General features: G+C 31.9%; 1 protein-coding gene across 1 annotated transcript; it reads right to left on the bottom strand.

Moving 5' to 3' along the window:
• Positions 1 to 8,695: 8,695 nt before the first annotated feature.
• On the bottom strand, positions 8,696 to 11,331 carry LOC133330165 (pre-mRNA-splicing factor Slu7). Its single transcript, XM_061538636.1, has 4 exons — positions 10,734 to 11,331; positions 9,742 to 9,967; positions 9,501 to 9,684; positions 8,696 to 9,424 (listed from the first exon to the last, which is right to left on the bottom strand). The coding sequence occupies exons 1-4, from the start codon at positions 11,329 to 11,331 to the stop codon at positions 8,696 to 8,698; spliced, it is 1,737 nt and encodes a 578-aa protein (XP_061394620.1).
• Positions 11,332 to 11,567: the final 236 nt, after the last annotated feature.

Below are 11,567 nucleotides of genomic sequence, written 5' to 3'. Positions count from 1 at the left end.
AAGAAAAACTAAAGTTATGTATTTTGGTAATTTACCCGTCAATGCAATTTCTGTTTCCATCTGTAATGAAGTTATAGATGTTGTAAGCAGGGTAAATTGTTTGGGGGTAATAATTGATAATAAATTGACGTATGAAGACCATGTGAATTCTATTGTGTCTAAGGTTAACTTTACATTAAGAAAGTTATACACATTAGACATTGTTTTGCCACGTTTTATTAAGATACGTCTCGTGCATGCTCTTATAATGCCAATATTTTTGTATGGCCTTGAAGTCTTCAGTGGTAGTTGTGGTTTTGTGATGCGTAGATTGCGTTTATTGTTTAACAGGGTTATGCGCTATGTGTTTTCTGTAGGTTGGCATCAGCATATTTCCTTTCATGTAGAAAATTTTCTTGGTACTAGTTTTAAGAATTATGTCAATATACGTAATTTGTATTGTTTTTATAAGATGTTTAAACTTCAACTCCCGTCTACTGTCATTGAACTGTTTTCCTTTGGGCGATCAACACGCAACGCACAAATTATTTTGCCGAAATTAACCTCTATTTTGGAAAGGTCATTTTTGGTAAGAATTGCTCGAATTTTTAATAATCTTCCACCATATCTTAAGGCGTTCAATTTTTCTCCGTGTACGTTTAAAAAGAAACTTCTATTATATGTTCAATCTCATGATATCTAAACTTTAGTTAATTTGGTTTGTTTGTTTATTTCTGTTTTTACATAACTGCGGTTACATGAATCGTTTTTTAGCTTTATGTTAAATTGTTATTAAGGATAAATAATTGAATTTTTTATATGTTATTTTATTATAGGTATAAGTTTTTCGAGTAGTATAAGTTATGTTGTTTTGTGTAACTTAAATGGCCTATTTCGCTTTGTTACTATGCTTAATAAATGCAATTAAATTAGAGTATTTCCGATAAGAATTTGACATCATATTCGGCATGGGCTATTATTTTACCGTCAACCCACGTATATTTTTTTTATCGTTGATATATATGCAGAATTCACCGAGTCGGACTTTCAGTTCTCTTCTATCCGAAATAGCTTTCACCAGTTGTCTCAAGTTGTATCGAATGCTTTGTTCCTCGTAAGTGTAATCTTTGTGAATATATATTCGACGTTCACTTAGTTTGCCTTTAACGGATAAAATTGATTGCACTTGGCTAGTGTGAATATGAACGATTTACTAGACGATATCTGATATATGTTTTTTTGTTATTAATTTTAAGATAATTTAAATATCAAATTGAGTTTTGTAAACCGAAATCATCCTTCTTTTACGTGAATAATAGTACAGTGGCTGTCGAGCAATTGTATTTAAAGTGGTTAGACTGTTTAGTGTTCGAGACAGGCAGAGTTTAGAGATTTCAGGGATCTCCGTTAGGTCTATAGTTGAGCATAGTTTCCACTAAAAAGGACAGACCAGCAGTAGCTTAATGGTGCAAACTTTTGTTTTTTATCAATGACGCCTTGTTTCCGTATAATTCTAAATCTATATTTTTATTTATTATTTTTTATTTTTATTACCGGGTTCGTTTCTGCCAAGAGCCTGCAAAGATAGAAAAAGAATATAATAAGGATAATAATAAAAAATAGAGTTAGTGTTAGGTTTAAGTTTTATGAAACAATAAATATGTTTTTAGCAATAGGATGAAATTAATTTTCTAATGTGTTAGTAAATAAATTAAGGGGCGATGGCAAAAAGAAAGGGTAAGTGTTTAGGTGTGGGCAAATTTAAGGGAGTCACTTCAACATCGCTGAAAGATCTAAGTGACCATGACTGGGATGGGCGACTGGTGGTCCATCTGCACCCACTCCAGTCTGTGTTTAATTTTTTGTTTGTTTTATAATTGTAGTTGCCATGGGTTGACATGGGATTGGTTCATACCCTGAGGAGAAGCCGGATGAACTGGCCGGCAATACATCTCGTCAACGCCTTGTAACTGCATAAAGATTGTTTTCTTCTTGAACATTAGAGACGGGCAGTGGGTAAATACCCATTTGTGTGTATTTACTACATCTTTTTTAAGTTTTATTCAAAACATTTCAATTGCAATTCTAGAATTTCATTTGTAATTCGAACACTCAGTTTGCAATTCATAACATTGCACTTGTAATTCGAGTATTTAATTGGTATTTCACAACATTTTATTTGTAATTTCAAATTTTTTATATGAAAATTTAAAAATTCCATTTGAAATTTAAAAAAAATGCATTTGTAATTGGTATATTACCATTTGAAATTCAAAGAATTCGACTTGACATTTATAACGTTTCACTTGTAATTCAAAATGTTTCAGTTGTAATTCGTAACAATTCATTTCAAATGCATGTATTAATTTCAAATTCATATGTTGTATGTTACCATTAATATTTTTCGAATTTAAAATAAAATGTTATAAAAAACAAATGAAATGTTGTGTATTTCAAATGTTAAGGACTTCAAATGGAATTATTTGAATTTCAAATGGAATTATTTGAATTTCAAATTGAATTTTATGAATTTCAAATGCATTCCTTTGAATTTCAAATGGAAGTACATGAATTTAAAATGGAATTTTATGAATTTCGAAAGATATTCTATAAATTACAAATGAGTTTCTCGAATTGTAACTGATATGTTACGAATTGCAAATTGTATGTTGTGAATTATAAATGGAATTCTCGATTTACATTTGATATGTTTTAAATAACATGTGAAAAAGGTGTACACCTTGCAATTCGAGATTTTCATTTGTAATTCGAAAACTCAGTTTACCGAGGGGGCGACCTCCCCTTTCGTAGGGTCGCGTACACACCATAATCCGCATCATGGTGGAATGTGAGAAGGGAATAGAAAACCAGCTACAGAATCTACTCCAACAGTCAGTTTATTATTAAGTTGCACTACTTATTTAAAAATACAATTATATTAGATTTTATAAGTTCAAAAATCTACATTAGAGTACACAGAATTAAAATCAATTCAAATTTTACTGAGTGGATCTGCCATAGAATAATTTGTGCGATGAAAATCTACATATAATAGTTGATAATATCTACTAGATCGAAAAGGAACATTTATTCTAATAGATGAAATTAGGAAATCAGAGGGTATATTACCATTTAATATTTTTAGTACCATCATAGTGTTCAACATAATACGTCTACTTTTTAATGTAATTTTAAACTTTTGTAATTTTAAACTTTTCTTATGAAATTCAAAAAATTGCAATTGAATTTTTAAAAAAATCTCATTTGTAATTCGAATATATCCTTTCGGATTTCGTAGAGTTTCATTTGAAATTCAAAGAAATCCATTTGAAATCCAACGAATCCAATTTGAAATTTATAACATTTCACTTGTAATTCCTAACATTTCGGCTGTAATTCATAAAAATTAATTTCAAATTCATACATATCCCTTGTGTGTTACCAATAATATTTTTCGAATTTAAAATTAAATGTAATGAAAAAGAAATGGAATGTTATGTTTTTCAAATCAAATGTTAAGAATTTCAAATGGAATTATTTAAATTTCAAATAGAAGTTTATGAATTTCAAATGGAATTCGAAATGCATTCTATGAATTACAAATGAAATTCTCGAATTACAACTGATATGTTTTAGTAATAATTATACCCCAATCATGAATACCAAATGGGACCTATTTTGGGCACTGCTGGTATAAACTCATTAACTGCCAAACCACTTGACATATGTTTTGTTTCTTTGAATACATTTCAACAAGGTGTATTTAATAAGGTGTATGCATCAGATACAACAACAAATATTTTACAAAAACAACATTGTTGTTATAGAAATTAAATTGTCATGCTGACAATAAGTTTTTAACAAAAATAAACAAAAACAATTATTAATTTATTTTTGTCAAGAACTATTCTTTGAGGAATAATTAATGAATTTGTGTATTCTTGGGTTATTGGCAGTTTTAGGTCAGTGAAAAATAATGTTTAAGACCTGGTCGCGATAAATTTTATGTTTCCCACATGTAGCCCATGGCTCTTTGTGATGTTGTTTATATTGTGGATTACAAACTATTTTTTCTATGCAGTGGCTTCAAATCTTGCCTTCTTAAAGAAAATTGAAGGACATAAATCCCCGGCCAAAGACTAAATCATGGAAATTGTGTTGACCGTATAAAATCTTTCCATAGGCGTATTTAACCTCCGCCGAGAATTGTGACAAGCACCAAGCGGCCGATTTCAATATAGGCTAACATACAGCCTTATTCTGGATGTCAATTCCACGTGAATTTACTCGCTCTTCACCTTCGTCTTATTCTGAACAACATTTTTGTGTGAATTTTTTCGCATTCTCGCTTTCGCCTTATTCTGAATGAAGTTCGAAAGCGAAAAAATCCGCTTTGGGGAAAAAATAGGTATTCTGGATTACAGGGAGTACGAGAATGAGATGAAATTTTGTGCGAAATTTTTCGCTAATAAATTCAAAGTGAGTTGACTACAAAAACATAAGTTATAAATATTTTTATATTAACGATTTAGAATATTATAAATGATAATAAGCAAACATTTATCTGGAAAACAGCAAATAAAATGCCTTTGGAAATCCTATTGATAATGATGCATGCTGAACCAAATATTGCCAAAGAATGTGTAAAGGTAATAATGAATATTTAAGTCGAGTTTGATGCATTTGGGAGGCGAAAAACAGACATTTTGGGTGAGAGGATCTGTCTCTCAAGAAAAAAATTATATAAAAACCGAATTTGCATAATGAGCCGCTTAACAGTGAAAACTTAAATAAAAATTATGAAACAACACAAAAAAAAACTACAAAAAATATTTTATTTTCAAAATTATCGTTTGCATTATTTGAAGGAAGAAATAAAGGAGTAGGCCACTTTAAGAATTTGGAGAGATAAAATATCGAAATTAAATTAAAAGGCACACAATTATGTGCCTGTGTTTCTGCCATCATAAAAAATGTTCTTTTATTTGTAATCTATTGTAGTTGTTGTACCAAATTGCATCAAAACAATGAACAGCTGTTTCACATGTCATATTGTATGTTGCCATATTTTTAAACTTTAATTAATTTTCTTTTAATTACAAAGCATTTATAAAGCGAATTCTTGATATTTCACATTTCTATTGTTATAAAGTTTAAACAACAATAACAAGTAACAATTTTTAATAAAATAATCAATAAATAACATATTGAAAAATATTACACAATTAAAATACAATGGGGCAACACACATTGCAACTTAAATTACAAAATGGCTTAATTTAAGTTACAATTAAATTATAAATTATATATTAAATTATATCTTTTTTTCAACCACCATTTTCGAAAACTCGAATCCGCATCTCGCATTTTTTTGGGTCTCCCCAAGGTAGATATACAAGGTAGCCGCATCGCGAATTTCTACAACAAACATCGGTTGTTGTATTTTGATATGTCAAAAATATGTTGTCAAAACAAACAGATTGACAAGATATTTTTTACACAAATTCTTTTAGAAAGTTCTAAAAAAAATTTGCCAAACAAGCTCTTTGAAATTCGGAGATTTTCATTTATAATTTTGTTTTTTTAATTTTTTTTTGGTTCAACATTACAACAAATTTTTTGACATTTATTTGCACCAACAGCTGGGCCGGTGCGACTACCTTATTAAATATACCTTGGGTCTCCCTATTCATTCAGAATAAGGCGAGAATGTGAAAGCGAAAATTTTTGTACATACGAGATATCTCCCAGCGAATATCCAGAATAAGGCTGATAATCTCCTCGATTTTATGAATAGCTGGGATTTCTGGACAGATTTCCACACATATTTTATATATTAATATGTGGACCAATCGGCGAACGGGGTTATAACTGATTTAATCCTAGGTTTCCTTTCCGTCCCCCTTTGCTTTATAAACAATAAAGAAAAAAGTTTGAAACCATATGATTGTCACTTAGACCTTATTAAATACACCTTGCATTTCAATTTAATTTGAATTTATTTGACATGGAATTCAAAACAATAAACACATACACAAATAATTATATTTTTAGTAATAATTATAATAATTATACCCCAATCATGAATACCAAATTCGTAAGGAATTTTTCTCTCTTCACATTTCATCTATCAGGGACAAAAAAAAATCCGCAAGAAAATCAATCCTGAAAATAATACACCAAAGTCTGTTTTTACACGGTAGATTGGTTCCAGAAGAAGCCGCGTAAAAAAAGACATTGATCTTATACATAAAGGGAATTCCCCTAAATTAGTGCTATTTACATTTGCTTTGACCAGTAAAAATTATTTGTACGCGCTAAAGGGGAATTCACTTAAATCTTTAAGCTAGTGTTCGCAAACTATCGATGGTTTCAGACTTTTTTCTTTCATAAATTAAATTTGACAAAAAAATTTAAGTACATAAAATATCAAATCGTGCTAAATGGAATAAAATCGTCTAAAAAAGTTAAAAATATTCAATTTTCATACCGTGTTATATCAAAACCGTGTACAAAAAGACCGTGTAAAAAGAGACTTAGGAGTAGTAGTTATCATGAACGCTCTCAAACTTGCGGATTCCTTTAGAACAGCTGTGCCCAAAATAGGTCCCATGGGCTGTCGGTGTGTGTCAAATCGCTCACACATACAATTATAAAAGAGAAAATTTTGAAAATAAAAAATATTTTCAAAATTGTCATTCATTTCTTTTTGTTTTTATACACTAACCGAAAAAATTGGATATTTCTGGCAAACCTTAGTTCGGAACAGGTCGAAATATGTGAGCAATATTATGCCGGAAGGGCAAAACAGAAACAAGTATATCTTTATATGGGAAAATGTATCATCAACAACCTTATTTGCATTAAATATTAAATTTTTTTTCTTCCTTAAAATTTGAAAATAATATTTTAACAAAATTTCTCCCAGTATATGACATAGAAACAGAACTTTTGAAAATTTTGTATTTGAAACATATACAATCACAAAACTTGAATGTATTAGTGTGGACAGCCCTGCTTTAGAACTCACTTTAAAAACTGACGGGACTTGGCAAAAAACTGATTTTTTTCCGAAGAAATGTTTATGAAGACTTATAAAATCAACACGCTTTACTAGATTTTGCAACAAACGACACTATTAGAAATCGAAAAATGTGCAAAAATCGGTTGCAATTTTCAACCTATCACGTACGAAAAACGGCTGCTTATTTTGTAAAAACATTTAGAAAATTATATTTTTAAATAATTATATAGAGTAACTTCGGGTAATGTGGACCATGCATCTAATGTGGACCACCCCCATATCTAAGAAAATGCTTGAAATATGTAAATGCCGCCTTGATAAATGTTTTCCTAATTACTGAAAACAAATATCAAACTTGGTTTTTAATAAATAATTGCAATGTTGAAAATGTAGTAGTAGAAAATATAGCTCTGATTGTAAACGTGTGATTCGGACATTTTTTAGCACAATAGTCGAACGTTTTTGCAAAATAGTCGAACACTTTGTTTTTTCGAATATAAAGAAGTTATGTGGTTTTATTGTTTTCTTTAACAAAAACATACGTTTAGCTGTAATTACAATCGGTGATTTTTTAAATTTTTTATTATTTTTTGAAGCCAAAAATTATTTTTAAATAAAAATATTCAATGTCGGGTAATGTGGACCACTATAAAAAGTGGGACCTTTACAAGAGGACGAGTTCGAAACATGGGCTCATTTAATATGCGAGGAGGTATTCTATCCTCTGAAAACTCGATATGCGAAATTATAGGTGCCCCGGTTGGATAATGAAGCAAGGACCTTCAAAATACCGCAAATGGGGCGGTACCCTTAAATGGGGGCTATTCCAAAACATGAATCCATATATATTTGCATTCATTGTTACCGAAGAGTGCAATAAATTGAAATTTATCATAAACAATTCACAACCTAACTTTAACATAGTGATCCTCATTGCTCACACATACTGGTTCACATTACCCGCCAAGTTATTTTTATTCGCAGCTTAAAGTTTTTTGAAACATAATGCAATAACATTTTTATGGACAAATATGTATAATGTTTGACATGGAATATAGTTAGCCAACAAATCTACTATCTTGTGAAAACAATTTGTTTTTATTTTTAACCGTTGTTACGCCCACAATATTAAAAAAAGAAAATAGTGGTCCACATTACCCGAAGTTACTCTATTATTCATGATAGGAGTCCACATTTTTGTCATTAGACTTGACAAAAAACAGCTCACTTTGGCTTATTAATAGATCTTGGCTCACTCGGTATCGACTGTCATAATTTGCTCCCCGGGCCTTCAACCCCTTTATATTGATACCCATATTGCCTTAGTGAATTTTAAAAATAATGAGAAAATGCAATGGCGGAAAAAATATACCGTATATATGGTAAACATTTCAAAACGATCACAGACCGGGTCTCCATCCTCACCTTAAACTTTAAACAATATAAAACAATAAACAATATAAATGTATGAAATATTTGAGCTAGGTCAAAGAATCATCACGCGTGTTATAGATTACTCGTTTGTATTTGCGACTATGCGACAAAAAATAAACATTATGGATTTCATTATTATATTACAATACCCCCTGATGAGGTCTTATGTCGAGCCTAAATATCTATAGGGTAAATATCCATGTGAATGACTGAACAAGAACATTTACCATTGTTCGTGTTTCAAACGTTATCAATTTATTATTCCATAAACTGCAACATTGGGTCTTCATCCCTTCTACGCTTTCTTTGCCATTCTTCAATTTCCTCCTCTGTAGGGGCTTTAACATCGTACATGCTATTATAAGGTCGTTTTCTATCATCATCCATTTCGGTTTTGTCTTTTCTGAATACTTCATGGGATTTCGATTCCTCCTTGCGTTTTTTGGACTTGGCTATCTTCTTTTCCATTTTTCGCATCTTTTTGATGCGCTTTTTCTCTCTCTTTTTCATTTTCTTTTTAACTTTTTTGTTTTCTTCTGCGGCCTTCTGTAATTCTTCTTCATCTTCCGACGACGAACTAGAACTGGACGAAGACGAATTCTCCGACTGCTCCTTTTCATTGTCATTTGGTATTTTCGGACTAATGATTGAATCATCGACTTTTTCTATTAATGCTACCGTGACAGATGCTTCGGATATTTTTTCAGGGTCCTTCATACCAACACAATAAGAATTTTTTATAAACGATTTACAACATTTGTAGCCCCAGTGACCTCCATTGTAATAACTTCCCCAAATGGTTGTATGGTTGTTGATCAATACATCTTCCTCATATATACTACGGGCTTTGGGCTTTTCCATGCCCTTAATAACTTTACCACTTCTTGAATATTCAATATATTCTTCCGTTTGTGCCAAAAGTAATGATTTTGGAGGCGCTTGCAAATGTTCATCTCCACCGTATTTTTCAACAATATGTTCCTTAGTCTGTAAATAGAAAGTGTAAGAACATACATACCCTCCATTAATAGGAGAAAATAATATTGGAAAAAAATAAACATACACTAGACTTAAATTGTTCCTTCTTTTTCTCGTATTCTTTTTGTAGTAGCTCCAATTTTGTGGGCTCCGCTAGCAAATGCACATCTACGCCTTTACCATGTGCTTCCCATGCAAATAATTGAGCCGTGGCGTGTTTAGTTGTGTCGCCGGAAAATCTAACAAAATTCTCACCCGCGAATTCAGCCCTGAAAATAAAAAATAACATTATTTCTATTTGTAATTGAGATCTACAACGTTCTTACTCTTCAGCTGGTACTTTGGGATTTGGGTTATCTCGCATAGATCTAGTTTTAGGGTCATAGTAAGCACTGTTGGGGTCCAAATTTCTTAAATATTTTGCTGTATCTTCTCTAATACGTAAATTACGTACTGTAATGCGCTGTTTTGAATCGACTTTTGTTCCGGGCATGTCAACTTCATCGACATATTTGTCTTCATTGTTGTCGTCTGATAACTCGGCGTCGGGATCTAGAAGATAACATAAAATTAATGTTTGAGCAACTTTAAGGGAACCCCCCCCCTTCTCAATTTTAATTCTTCTAGATTTTCAATGGGCTGGTAAATCAATATCAATGCTTGTTAAGGTTTGTAACTTTGCACATATATAATTGAAAATTTAAAAGAGAAAATAGTTTACAAAAATTTTTTGTTATTGTTTTGTTGTTGTTTTTTGCAATTGAAGAAAAGTCCTTATTTTTTATAGCGGGCATGATAACTCCTTATTGCAACATCGGAATCCGAAAATTCCAACGGTGTTAGAAAGAGTACATGTCTGGCTCTCGTATGAACTAGGATTATTGACTTCGCTCTAAAATTACAAAATGGTGGATCTTTGAAAAAATATTTTTGGAAAATCGCCGATTTTTTACCAAAAACCAAGTTAAAAAATAAGGAAGATATTTATTCCGATTGGCTTAATCCTAGTTCATACGAGAGCTATACAATCCCAGAGAAACGTTGCAAAATTTGGAACCGATTGGATTATTAGTTTTTGAGTTACCGTGCCCGCCATTCGCAAAAAAATGTTTAGAGAAAAGCGCGTTTAAAGTTTGTGAAGCCCTTCAGCCGTCACTTGATGCTGACACAATAAATCGGATATATCTTCAAGAGTTCTTGAGATTTTCACTTGAAATTTTGTAGGGGCATTCTTTAATCAGTGTAGATTCGAATTATATCAACAAAAATTTTGACCCCGAGAATGGGGGGGGGTCCCTTTAAGGTTTCGGCTGCATACCATTCTTTAATTTTTCTGCTTTCAATTGTCGCTTTGTTTCCTCCACCTTCTCGTACTCTTCTATAATTTCCCTGTGGCAGGCGGGATCATACGAGCTCCAACGATCGCGCTTTTCATCGTAATTTACAGATTCATCCTTAACAATAAATTCGTCGTGAACTACAATTGACTCTGAAAATTTCGCTAAAACTTTTCTTGGTCTTTCTAAACAATCTTTTCGTTTGTGCGTCATGGCTCCACAGTTTTCACATGCACCCTTACGGAATTTAGTAACCAGACGGGAAGTATCAACTCCTTTCGGCGCTCGTTTTTCTAAATCCCCTCTATCTTCATTTCTTTGAGGTCGTTGATGTTTTAGTGTTGGACCCTGCGCTCCATAATACCAAGGAGCGTTTGATATGTACTGCGGAATATGAGGATTGATATCGCGACCTTCTTCATCGACAGCAGCTGGTGCAGTACCAGCCTTACGCGCTTCTTCTAGTTCCTTTGCTTTCCGCCAATCTTCCCGTGACTTCTTTTTTGGTTCCTCATCTTCAACATCTTCCTTACTATGGATAATTTGTGATACGGGATTCCGAACTGTTTGGGAGCTCATTTGAAGGGTCAGAGGAAACGTTTTCAATCGAGTTCGGAATAGGGACACGTAAGCCGACTTTCTTCTAATCGATTAATCGAATTTTTTGAATTCGATGTGCAATGCTGCCATATTTTTGAAATATTATAAGGAAAAATTTGACAGATAATCGAGACAAAAAAAATGTTTTTGTTTTGATACATCACCTTATTATTGCATCATGACCCATAATAAAGTCGTCCGATAAGGCCATGAAC

Source organism: Musca vetustissima, unplaced genomic scaffold (genome assembly GCF_032173495.1).
Source record: "Musca vetustissima isolate MV318-11 ecotype Yass unplaced genomic scaffold, APGP_CSIRO_Mvet_v1 utg10898, whole genome shotgun sequence".
Classification (NCBI taxonomy): Eukaryota; Metazoa; Arthropoda; class Insecta; order Diptera; family Muscidae; genus Musca; species Musca vetustissima.
This window is presented reverse-complemented; position numbering and strand designations above follow the sequence as displayed.

Coding starts and splice junctions, on each gene's coding strand:
- LOC133330165 (XM_061538636.1), bottom strand. CDS start 11,331: ATGAGCTCCCAAACAGTTCGGAATCCCGTATCACAAATTATCCATAGT. Junction 9,968..10,733: donor AGCAGAAAAATTAAAGAATG/GTATGCAGCCGA, acceptor GTTATCTTCTAG/ATCCCGACGCCGAGTTATCA. Junction 9,685..9,741: donor CCCAAAGTACCAGCTGAAGA/GTAAGAACGTTG, acceptor TTTTATTTTCAG/GGCTGAATTCGCGGGTGAGA.